Source organism: Enhydra lutris, unplaced genomic scaffold (assembly GCF_002288905.1).
Source record: "Enhydra lutris kenyoni isolate GAN:26980312 unplaced genomic scaffold, ASM228890v2 scaffoldscaffold14, whole genome shotgun sequence".
NCBI classification, from domain to species: Eukaryota; Metazoa; Chordata; class Mammalia; order Carnivora; family Mustelidae; genus Enhydra; species Enhydra lutris.
In genome coordinates this window covers 42,245,480-42,258,639 of record NW_019154098.1, presented here as the reverse complement: position 1 = coordinate 42,258,639, position 13,160 = coordinate 42,245,480, and the positions used below count along the sequence as shown (strand labels likewise).

At 38.2% G+C, this 13,160-nt stretch overlaps 1 protein-coding gene across 1 annotated transcript; it reads right to left on the bottom strand.

The window, feature by feature from the left end:
* Positions 1-895: 895 nt before the first annotated feature.
* LOC111146791 (cyclin E2) lies at positions 896-13,160 on the bottom strand. The gene is made up of 12 exons (XM_022502473.1): positions 13,126-13,160; positions 12,163-12,202; positions 11,978-12,074; positions 11,848-11,901; positions 10,773-10,924; positions 9,759-9,894; positions 7,214-7,360; positions 5,740-5,835; positions 4,327-4,461; positions 2,323-2,434; positions 1,392-1,549; positions 896-1,021 (listed from the first exon to the last, which is right to left on the bottom strand). Exons 2-12 carry the CDS (start codon positions 12,174-12,176, stop codon positions 908-910), a joined length of 1,215 nt encoding a protein of 404 aa, XP_022358181.1. The 5' UTR covers positions 12,177-12,202; positions 13,126-13,160; the 3' UTR covers positions 896-907.

Here is a 13,160-nt window from a genome sequence, read left to right as displayed (position 1 = left end):
AACTCATTATGTAGGAATTTAAAAAGGACCTTAATAATTTTGCAAACATAAATAGTCTTAGTCACACTAAATTAAGAAAAAGTCCTTAGGGATATTTTGGAGTTAGTAAAGTGACTTTCTCATATAAATAGGTTGAAAGGGTACTTCTTCACTTAAATTGTGATGTACAAAAAGTTATTATAAAGCAACCTCTGTGTCAAAGCCCAAAGTAGGAGCTACAACATTTATCTTGTTTAAAATTTCTTTGGTATTCCCCCTTTTTAGAGCACAGTTTAAACACCATGTTCATCTAAGCCTTATTGGTTAAAAAATGTTATGGCAAGGCAAATATATCAGTTAAAAAAACAGATTAAAGTTCACCATTTGTAAAAATTCAAGTTTTATAATAGCTTGCTACAGCAGCTATAGATAAATTAGTCACCTTATTATAAAACTAAACCTTTGTAAACAAGTTTAAATTTTATTTTCAAAAACCAAATTGCACCAGTCAAGAATATGAATTTTGCGAATCTAGAAACTAGATTCAAAGTATTGTATTACTCGTGTCCCCTTTAAGGTAGCACTTGTCTAGTCTAAAACTCCAATGATAAAATTCTTAATTTATCAAGATAAACATAGTAACACTGGATCAAAAAGATTCTTATGGCATAAATTGTGGCTGGCTTCTATCCAGTCACGCTGGGAATGAAGTCATCTTTGTAAACAAGTCCAGCTGTTTAAACAGCTAACCTAGGAATTTCTTCCTTAATGCCAATTTTAAGTGTTTTTTCTTAAAATCAAAGAATGGCAGTGAAACTTCTGAATTGGCTAGGACAGTCATAGCACTACTTTCCTGAAAACTTTAGTAGTTCAGTTCTATGAAATTCTACCCAATACTCAATTCCAACTTGTTTGCCAGTTCACTTCTTTAGTGTTTTCCTGGTGGTTTTTCAGTGCTCTTCGGTGGTGTCATAATGCCTCCACTGCACACTGGTGACAACTGTCCACCCTTTCTGAAGGTGTTTACGTAATTTACTTCATCCTGTACATGTGGAGAAATCATGCAGAGATTAACAGGTAAGCACTGACAGTAAAACAAAACCCAGATTTTTGGGGTATTAACTTGAGACTACTTAGGCCTCATGTAGGTTTCTGTCTTTGCAAGCATGACTAATCACATTTTAGAGATAAAACGGTTTGAACTGCCTACAGCTGTATTTTTAAAAACTCTTATCTGGAATACTGGCATTGATGTTGAGACACTCCACAAATCTTGCTGTGACATTAGTGTGCCCATAAGAACTTTCTAGCCCCTAGTAGCCTAAACCATTGCCCTAAAGTATTTCTAGTATCCTTACTACCAGTTTCAGTGACTTACTAGATAAAACCCAGAAGCCCCACAAGAAACATACCAGCATAGCCAGATAATTTGTATGTGTCTGGATATTGTGTCTATCTTCCATAGAAATCTTCTTGAAAATCTTCAGCTTCACGGGACTAGTACTTTTTACTACACTGACAAAAGGCACCATCCAGTCTACACATTCAGATATGTTGTCCCATTCCAAACCTAGACAGAGGAAAGTTTAGGAAAATGTGAAGGTTCCATCAGAAACTGTCTCTAAACATAGTTTGAGAGTGCTAAACTGCTTTAACTTGTTGGAACTTGATTCTGGCCTTTAATTTTTTAAATTTATTTATTAGAGAACACATGATAGCAGGGGGAGGAGCAAAGGGGGAGGGACAGACTCCACGATGAGTGTGGAGCCCACCATGGGGCTCGATCCCATGACCCAAGATCATAACCTGAGCTGAAATTAAGAGTCAGACACTTAATGCACGAGCTATCCAGACGCCCTGATTTTGGCCTTTTAATAATGTGACCATTTGACTTAGAGCCTTTTGTTTTAAAGGATGTATTCATTTGAGAGCACTCGAGCAGGGAGAAGGGTATAGGGAGGGGAGCAGACTCCCCAGAGTGCAGAACCAAAAACAGGATTCGATCCCCGAAACCTGAGCCAAAACCAAGAGTTGGACATTTAACCAACTGAGCCACCAAGACTTAGAGCTTCTTAATCAGTACCTTCTACATATGAAACAAATTGTCAAAACCCAAAGAACTCTTAGAGCTTTATCCATGTTGACTAACTTGAAATGGATGTAATTTACATTTGATCTTTTTGTTTATGGATATATATTGACAATTAGAAAGTACTTCTAACAAAAGGGAACATAATGGCTAAACTAATTTTCTTCCATTTTAATAGGAAGCTAAAGTTGATAAAAGCCCCTTTAAAATTTAGTTGTGAACATGTAAGAAGATAACAAAATATAGTGCCTTACCTGAGGCTTTCTTCACCACTTCAATAGAGGTAAAGTGGCATAAGGCAGCGGCAGCCAATATTCTGTACTGGAACTCTAATGAATCGATGGTAAGAATACACAGATCTAAAAGCTAACCAAGGAAAAAGCAAAAGAGGAGAAAGGATGAGTGATACATGTTGCTACTAAAGATGAGTTGGGTACAATGTTAGAGTACTTATGCCAAAACTAAGGGATCCAAAGATAATTTCCTTAAGAGTGGTGGCTTGAGTTAGGAAGTGAACAGACAAGGATTGTTAGGATGCGGTGTGCTGTGTAATAGTAGGCGGGGGGCACCTAATCCAGGGTGGGGAAGACTTGTGCTGCTTAAATCCCCTTTTTTTTTTTTTTTTTTTTTTTAAAGATTTTATTTATTTCCTAGAGAGAACACGAGAGAGGGAACACAAGCACAGGGAGTGGGAGAGGGAGAAGCAGGCCTCCCGAAGAGCAGGGAGCCTGATGTGGGGCTTGATCCCAGGACCCTGGGGTCATGACCTGAGCCGAAGGCAGACGCTTAACGACTGAGCCACCCAGGTGTCCCTGTGCTGCTTAAATCTTAAAAAAACAAGATAGCTAGGAAGATTGGAAGGTGTAAAAAAACAAGATAGCTAGGAAGATTGGAAGGTGTAGAGTATTTTACATATAGGGAACAGCATTTGCAAATGAGAAATGAGAAAGTATTCCTTGCCCTTGGAACTCCTAGTTCAGAACAAAGGAATTCCTTTCCTTCATTCCTTAAGGGGGGGGGCAGTAGCTGGAGAGGGATAGATTAGATCATAGATTAGCCTAGGTTAGATCATAAAAGGTCCTTAAGAATTCTGGTTCTTATTACTGAAATTACTGGAGGACTTTAAATCAGGAAAGCTACATTTTAAGAATGATCCTTTAGAAACGTGTTCCCTCTGTATCTGCTTCACTGTAGTCTAAACAGTGAGATTATTTAAAAGGCAGTATAGGGGCGCCTGGGTGGCTCAGTGGGTTAAGCCGCTGCCTTCGGCTCAGGTCATGATCTCGGAGTCCTGGGATCGAGCCCCACATTGGGCTCTCTGCTCAGCGGGGAGCCTGCTTCCTCCTCTCTCTCTGCCTGCCTCTCTGCTGCTTGTGATCTCTCTGTCAAATAAATAAATAAAATCTTTAAAAAAATAAAATAAAAAGGCAGTATAATGGACAAGAATGGTGTAAAACGGCTAGATTTCAGAGGCCTAAGGTGAATACCTATGCAGTGGAATAAACTTCTGACCAGAAGACTTAGAAATAATGCAGATACAGTAATTACCAGTTTATCAAATGTTTGTTCTCGTTTGTTACAAAATATTATAAAATGAACCGATTCTAATATTTTACTGGTAATTCAGTGTTAGTGTTCATAATTGTGTTGACTAGATTTAAAATAAAACTAAGTTTTACCCTAGGTTATTTAAAACCCATCCCAGTATACCACAGTTCCTTCAATTCCATATGTAAGCTTTTCATATACTACACAGAATTAGAACTTAAAACAGTTACAGTGGCCTTTAACATACTTAGGAGAAGCAGGCAGGAAAGAACATTTGTTACGCTGGCCTAGGAAAGCATAATTTGAACCTAATTTAAAAAAAAAATAATCTTAATTCTAAAGTACAAAGTAGGTACTCTTTGTATTCAAATAAGAATAAGATAATCATACAGAATAATTTCACATCATACTAAAGACAACTGGCTAAATGCCTTTTTCCATTTTATATATCAAAAAGAGGTATTTAACTCTACTTTGAACTCAAAGAATGAAAAGTATTCATAATACATTTAAACTCAAAGTTTAAAAAGTTTGTTTTCTAGAATTAGTAAGCAATATAAATATCAGGAACAGAATTTTATGCATCAGTTTTGTTCTTGTCAATTAAGGAGTGGATTTAATTCGTTATGCCTTTTATTGTATAACTCAGTTAAGACTTTAAGTGCACTGAACAGCTATAATAAACATTAGCATATATTCATTGAAAATACCTGAGCTATTTGAATGAACTTTTCCTGAGAATACTGAGGTAGAAGAACTTTAGGAGCATCCTTAAGAGCATCAACTTGGAGGAAGAGATTTAGCCAGGAGATGACTGTTACAGGACAGAGTTCCCATTTTAAAGCCTGTTAATGGAATTAAAATACCTGTTAATAAATGTAGATATGTATACACTGTAATACATAGCTACTTTACTAGTCATTTAAAAACTTTCTGCTTTAGGTTTATTTCTTCCTAGGAATTTTATTGACCCTTATTTTTATTAAAAATATTTATAGATACCTCAGGATGTAAAGGCGCTTATATTTTATAGTCTACTACTACAGGCCCCTTTATAATTCTCTAGTTGTCTTTCTTTAGAAAGCTCACTACGTCTGGTATTCATTCCTCCTCTTCTCATTTCTTGCAGCCCCTGGTCTTCCACATCTATTATTATTTATTGAAACTGCCTTTGTAAAACTGTATTCAGTGACCAGAGCTAATTCCATTTAGCTCTTTTCTTTTCATGATCTTTGATGGCTTCTCGTCAAATTTAAAAGTTTAGAACAAAAAAAACAAATCCCGATTTATGATATCCTCTCCTCCATGAAGACCTAGGACTTTACCATTTACAAGCAGTCTAAAATAATTAGGTGAGAACAGTGTTACAGAAAATTCCATCTCTTACATACTCCTTATGGTGTGCTTCAAGCCTGAATCTGAATAAGGTTATTGTTAGAATGGCATCTTTCTGGTAAGCTGATATTTAACAGAGCTACGAATATGAATATAGATTGTAAACATAATTTACAAAATATAAATTTAATAATCTATAATATATATAGTTTAGATAATCTATAAAAAGTCCTTGTTTTCTGGTGTGTCCTATATATAAACTCAGGGTGTTCAAATTTAATAACATACTTTCTAGTTGCTAACATTCAGCCTTTACTTTAATTCAGGGCCTGATTAAACACCTTTATGCTTCTCTTCTCCATGCTTGTTAATAGTCCTTTTTTACATATAGAAAGAAAAAAGACAATGAAATAATTTTCATTCTGTATCTACTGGAAGAAAGGGGGGGCGTTATCAGAACTAAGATTTGAGAGTCATTGTCGGAATTCATTTGTATACACAAATGAATTAGGCTATGCTAATTTTACTTTTCAAAGTGTTTTCCTTAACTTTAAAATTAGGAAAATAATATATTCTCAATAGAAACAAAGACACAGAAAAAGAAGAGTCTACAGGTTATGTAAATTCCACTCCGTCTATATACCATTGTCCGTATTTTGATGCATTAACCTCTTTGAACTGGATCCTAATGCTGAATGAAACCTGTTTTCACTATTTACATTGTGGTCTTTCAGATTCAGTAGTAACTACTAACTTAGTAAGTAGCAAATAGACAATAAATTTATTACCTTTAATATAATAAGTTCCATTCTTAAGATATCCTCTTCACTGCAGGCACCATCAGTAACATAAGCAAACTCTTGTAGTTTAGGAGCATATATTTCCTTTAAAGTGGATTTTTAAAAAATTAAGCACAGTTAAGATTGAGATTAAAACAAAAGGTTATACGGAAACCACATACAGCCTTCATTTTTTTTTTTTAATTTTATTTATTTATTTGACAGAGATCACAAGCAGGCAGAGAGGCAGGCAGAGAGAGAGGAGGAAGCAGGCTCCTTGCTGAGCAGAGAGCCCGATGCGGGGCTCGTTCCCAGGACCCTGAGATCATGACCTGAGCCGAAGCCAGCGGCTTAACCCACTGAGCCACCCAGGCGCCCCTACAGGCTTCATTTTTAAGGACAGCTTCATAAAGTGATTGTGTCTTAGTAACAAGATTTTTCACAGATGTAGGAGTCTAAATTAGCCAACTACATTGACACTTATTTTCATAGACTTGATCTTGAATTTCAATTAATAAACAACTAGAATATCTTAAAATATTTCAGTTAAAAAATAAAAAGCCAGACTTTTTTTTTGATTGCTTAGTATATTGGCCAGACCAAAACAAGACACTTCAACAAGGTCTAGAAACTACTGAAAACAGTTCCTTTATAAAGGTGTGGTACATCAAGAAATACGCTGTGCAGTTTGGCTGCAGGTCTGTCTTAACAGCCCAGAGAAAAACAGAATGATCAGAGAAGAAGAGAGGCCTGCTACATATGAGAACAGGTTAAAAATCACGAGTTTAGTCTAGAAAGATACCCGAAACACACAGTAAGGATAGACCAAACACAAAATTATTTACCAAATATGGCAGAATTGGGAGATCGCTCTTGGTGCTCAAAAGACAAATTTGGAAGAAAAATACACTTAGATTAAGGCCTGATTCACAGTCCCTCTCCTACCCTCAAAATGATGACAAGTTTCAAAACTTTCAGAAGAAAGTATGATATCCAAAATGTATTGTTTAAGAAAAGATTGTGTGAAAGAAAACCTCAGGCAAAAAGGGTTGCCTTCCATCCTGGCAGCACCACTCAAAAACAGAATATAGACCATTCAGTATATATAGACCTTTATTTTAACCCAGCATAGTATTTATTTCATTTGATTGGTCATTTAGTTTTCAAAGGCCATTCTATTGAATGCAAGTGCTGTATATGTATACAGACCACACTGCTGGTATATTTTGTCCAGCAGAATGAACCATAGGATATTTCACCTAGATGCTTCCAGAATCTAAACCAGATGCTTATAATAGGCTCAGATACTAACAAAGGGAACTATATTTATCTATCCAAATCAATAATATTCAGAAAATGTTCTGGGGGAAAAAACCCACTCATCTTTCTTATAGAGTTAATGTCAAAAGCTGTATTTGCTGGGATTATTGTGTTGATTTAAAAAAGTGAGATATATTATCATGGATAAAGCTTGAGAACTCACCTCAAGTTTGGAAGCAATGAATAATGAGGTAATTCCAATGAGTTGAAGCATATTTTTATTTATATCCTTTTGTGTCAACATAAATCTATCAAAAAAGTCTTGCGCAAGGTAAAATGTTTCTCTATGAAGTGTGTATACTTCACATACCTAGAGAAGAATCCAAACATTTAAATATTCTATGCATTTCTCCAATTAGAAAGTTCTCACCTAAAATACCAGTCTTTAGAATTCTTTAGAGACCAACTTTGCTTTTTAGGATACCAGAGCTAAGACTGGGCAGGGATAAGGAGGGGGGCAGATACTAACATATACTAGGATATAGGATAAAAGAATCTATTACTATCCTCATTTACTTACTAGATTTTTTTTTAAAGTTATTTAAAGGTTTTATTTATGTATATGTCAGAGCACAAGCAGGGGGAGCGGCAGGCAGAGGGAGAAGCAGGTTCCCCACTGAGCGAACCTCGGCCTGATGCGGGACTCGATCCCAGGACCCTGGGAACATGACCTGAGCTGACGGCAGATGCTTAACTGACCGTGGCACCCAGGTGTCCCTACTGTTACTAGTTTTTTTTTTTTTTTTTTTTTTTAAGATTTTATTTATTTATTTGTTAGAGAGAGAGCATGAGCACAGGCAGACAGAGTGGTAGGCAGAGGCAGAGGGATAGGCAGGCTCCCCGCTGAGCAAGGAGCCCGATGTGGGACTCGATCCCAGGACGCTGGGATCATGACCTGAGCCGAAGGCAGCCGCTTAACCAACTGAGCCACCCAGGTGTCCCTGTTACTAGTTTTATATATGTATTTTTTTCATATGGACTTAACTTATTCTCAGATATATTTATACTTTTGCTGACTGAGTGGGAACTTTTTCCATTAGTTTCCTAATTGTTTATTGCTGGTAAGTGCTCATGTTTTCAAGCTTAGTTTATAATTTTAACAGCTCGAAATGATTCTTTCACTGTTCTAGGCAGACATTTAACTACAAAATAACATTCCTTTCAATGTTTTTAACTTCATTTTTTTCACGTTTTACTGTGTTGGCTAAGAATTTTTATAGAAGACAACTGAAAGAACAACATTGGTGATAGTCTTGATCTCATCCCTTGTTTCTTACTGTAATGGGAATTTCCCTAATGTTTCACTATTGTTAATAAACAGTATCTGTCATGTCCATACTTAGTATAGGGAAAGCTTCAAATTCTGAGCTCCAGGAAGTAGCAGCTTTATCGCCATTTTGAAGATGAGGAAACAGGGACGGAAGTACATGAGTTTCTAATAAACAATGTGTTAAGGAACTCTTAGTTTACTACATATTTTTAAAGGAGGAACAGAAACTGAATTTCAAAAAAATATCTTTCAAGTCTATCGACACTTTATGATGTTTCTCTTTTAAACTGTTAAGATAATATTGAACCATCTTTGCATTCATAGACTAAAAGGATATACTAAGAAAAACTAGAGTTTAACACTGCTGGATTGATTATATTCTATAGTTTTGCATATAATCCTGTTTAAGGAAAGATAGCAATAAATTTGATGGGCAACTACCGGATAAAGTCAGTGTAACCATAAAAAGGAAAAAAAAATCTACATTTTGTGCTTAGGTTGCTTCCATGATCACTAGGCACTCCAAAAGTAAAAATTCAGCCCCCTTCTTGTACGCACATGACTGAACTATCTTCCCTGCTAGTCAGAATAAGAAATGATAACCTAACTCAAAAGGACAGTGTTTTATAGTCTTAAAAACTTTTCTGATAGCTTCTGAGATCTACTCTGCCATGTATTATTCCACCGAAAAGCCTATAGTGTTTCTCCCTTAGAGTGTATCATCTCTATCAAACACAGGGAAACTAGAGAGTAAATATCCAAGGGCTGGAGAAAAATCAGTTTGTCATTTCCACAAGTAATTTTCTCAATTTTAGAAACTCTTGGAATTACTATCCAGAGAAAAGGAATGGGCCTAAACAGAACATTCTGTCATAGATCTTTAGAGATCTGGAGATCACTGTTACTCCTTTAGATTAATGGTACAGTGTATTTCAAAAAGGAATAAAGGTGTGTAATAAAGGGAAACTACATGAAGCCCAGAGGGCTTAGTGCCTCTGGATATTCAAAGCCTCCTTATCATTTAGGACCTAGAAATCAGGATTCCAAATCATAATTTGATTTTGGTGAGGTAGAAAAAGGACTTCTGAGGGCCGAAGCCTAGTCCTGGTTCTTCACTTTGCATACCAGAATTCAAAACCTTTTCAACTATGTATATATTCTGTTTATCTTGATTATCCTCAGCATCTAGTGCCTGGTACACAGCAATTCCCACAGACACCAGGAGTTCTGAATTAAGTTTAGGTTGTATGGGATGCAGTGGCTGTGTTACTTTATTCTCACAAAGCAGACATTTTCCATTTTGGTACTGTTAACTGCAGTATGTATCCCCCAAAAGATGGCTGCTGAAAATATAGCAAGGGCACATGGAAAGCACATACACATCTAAATACTTTTCCATTATACAGAGATAAAGAAAATTTGTATTGATGGAACATACCTCTAAAAGCCAGTCTAGAAGTATTGACCTCATCTGTGGTTCCAAGTCAGAATGCAGAACTTCAAAATGTTTGTCATGAACATACCTGGTCTCCTTTTTTAGCATGTTTAGCCAAACATCCTTTGAACATCCCCAACTATAGAAGGGGAGAAAACACCATGTGACCTACATAATATTCAAGCTACCTGTTGTACAAAGAATCAACTTCAGGTATTGAAATACAACTTTGAGTTAGAACTTGGAAGGAGGAGCTCTTAAAGTAAATTAGGAAAAAATTGCTACTTTAACTTTTAGAAACCATTTCTTTAGCATAAAAAAGCAGAAGCCTGAAATTGTACAGCAAGAACTTAGACTATGGCTTTCAAGAGTGCTTCCCCCATTTATAAATTAAAAGGCTTCCATTTAAGATAACATTTCCTCAAGAGCAACACTGCAAATTTAAATATTTAAGCATATAATCCCAGTAGAGACAAGTTCCAGTCATCTCCAAATAAATCAATAGTAGACTCATCTAAAGTGGTGGTGGCTGGGACAGAGTGTAGTAAAGGGGAGGGGTGGTGAGTTTAAATGTCTGCTCATTCATTTGTATATTAGAGCCAAATATACTACACTACATGCTTTGTATAAGCTATACCTCTTAGTCATATTAACTAGAAAAAAGAATTGAATATAGGTATTTCTAAACTTGGTAAGAAATAGGGTTGATCTATCAAATGAAAATGTCATACCTGTTAAAGTGCTTCCGTATTAAAAGGAAGACTTAAACCTCATTTAAAAAGCCTCTAATGAGGCTTAGAGTATTCAACAAGTAAATGAAAAGCACTTCATAAAATTAGTATTTTAAATACCCATATCCTTTGCAAACATCACCATTTCAGTACATGCATAAATACTAGTAAAGCAATTTTTGGATGTTTTTCGGTCTTCTAATGAAGGCAAAATAGGATTCAAGGTAGTGTAATATACTAAGTACAATTTTAATCTTTGATATTAAATTACAAAAAATGTTCTTACCTTAAATCAGGCAAAGGTGAAGGATTAATAAAAAGATTTTTAAATCTGTAATTTGTAAATCGGGAGAAGTCACTTGTTCCTATTTCTTTGTGGGGTGTTTCAATGATAATACAAGGACTGATCCCCCCAGATAATACAGGTGGCCAACAGTTCTGTCATATAAAACAAAAATTTATGCGAAAGAAAATCAGCTTTTGTCTTGGATGGAAGCTAGTATCTCTAAACAGTCTATAGTTTCCCCCAACACCACTGTTAGTTAACCATTGCTGACAATCTAGTTGACATTCATATTTTAGAATTAAGACACAGTTCATACGGATCTTCATACATAAAGAGTAACGGGTGGGGATATTTTAGAGAACAAAATACAAATCTGGAAATATACAAGACATTAGATATTGGGGAAGGGAGTAATAACAAAATGCATCTGTAGTCAAACACTAATAATCACTTTCAAGATCATAAATTCTCTTTACAATAGTGGTAAGGGCACCTTGTTTTATAAAAAGCTCCCCCCCCACCCCAGTTAAGTCTGCTTCCATACTTCAGAATACTAGAAAACAAAACCTTAAAAGTGGAATCAACTGATGTCAATTACTTAAATAGCTTTTAAAGGACCCTCTCCCCAACCAATGCTGGTTTCAAAGAGAACCACTGTCTCTAGTGTTCTCTGTACCACACATAGGGAGAATAGGTGGCAAAGGGCTATGTGCCAGTCTGTCAGTGACTTCCATCCTATTTATGGCCCAAGGAACAGCTATTAGGACCCTCCACTATAGTCAGAGAGGGAACAAAGAGCAGTACATTGGACAGATTAGGCGGGCCCTGGTGCACCAGGCGATTCCAAGAGGGAGGGATTTACAAAGAGGAACCAGCTGCTTCAAGGCAAACTTGCTCTGCAGCTGTAGTAGGATTCAGGCACGTATAAACCACCCAAAGATACGGGCCTTCTGTTGACCTCTAGGGGCATTCGAAGTAAAAGTGTCAGAGGTATCTTTCTATTGCATAGCAATAACACAATTCTTTGTCCTGCATTTGTTTCCCCCAAGCCCCCCCCAGCCCAGTTCTGCATTACCCTAATCTCATACTGGTGTTTCTTGGTGACCTCCTCTTTTCTTTTTTTGACATCCTGGAAAATAAAAAAGACCGTTATTAAACTGAAGTCCCAGCAAAGAATTTCTTCTCTCTCCTCTCTCTTAACTCACCTGAGCTGTTTTTCTCCTCTTGGCCTGGACTATCTGGGCTTCCTGGGGGGAGTCCGTCTGGCTGGGCTGGGGCTGTTGCTTAGCTTGTAAACGGCTACTACGGTGAAATTTTTAAAAGAAAGTTTAATCATGCGTTTAAAGCGCAGCAGCGAATATTCTTAAACATGTCTACAAGACAATGTTACCTGCGTCTTGACATTCTCTTCTTTCAAGTGTGTGAAATCTCTGGAGGGGACAGGAAAAACGAGAGTCAAATATATTGTCACCCATATTCCCCCAAGTGCCAATCAGACGCTCATTCAGGGGTTTCGGCTAAGTCCCTCAGGAGATGGCCTGAGCCATTTGACCATGCTGTCTCACGCACTACAATGGTTATCTATTAATTTTGGACACACGCCTGCGTCTCCTCAATTGAATAGACGGCCGGGACGCGAGTGTCTTCAAGAATTTACAAAGCACCCCAGCAAGGAGGCAGGTCTCCCCAAAATGGGTCTTTTCTGCGCTCTCCATCCTCTCTCCCGGAACCCCGAGGGGGTCTTGGGCAGCGTCCCCACATCCCCCCTTCCATCCAGGACGAGTCCCGGAGAGAGAGGGGGTTGTGGAGGCGAAACGCTGTGGAGAAGCCGGTTCCGCGCCAATTTGGAGAGCGGCGGTGGCGGGGAAGCAGGGGGCGGAGGGAACGGAGACTTGTGTCACGTCCTTCAGTCTCCGTTCCCTCCTTCCCAGCCCCACCGGGCCCTGCCTGTTGCTTGAAGGGGCACCGGGACCCCGACTCCAGATGGGGGTGGGAGTGAAAGGAAAGAGAGTTAAAGAGGAAAACTGGGTTGGTCAGGGAGCTCTTCGCTCCGTGAAGGGAACCCAGACCCCTATCCTCCCTCCCGCGGGAGAGCTCCCCTAACGAGCGTGGGCGAGAGAAGCCCCTAGAATGAGGGCATTTTCCGTGGCCTCCCCCTTCGGGGTAGCCTTCCACCCCCGCCGCTTCCCCGGCTCCCTGCCAGAGATCCTGACAGGGACGCAACGCGGGAAGCCATCCGCCCCAGCCGCCTATTTCTCAGCCTTCCCATTTTTCCTCCTCTAGGCTCCCGCCCGCGGGAAGAATCGGCCCCAGGGGCTTTCTTTCCTCCCGCACTCCGTCCTACGCCCGGCACCTTCTCACCGCTGGACCCGCTACCGCTCCGCGCTC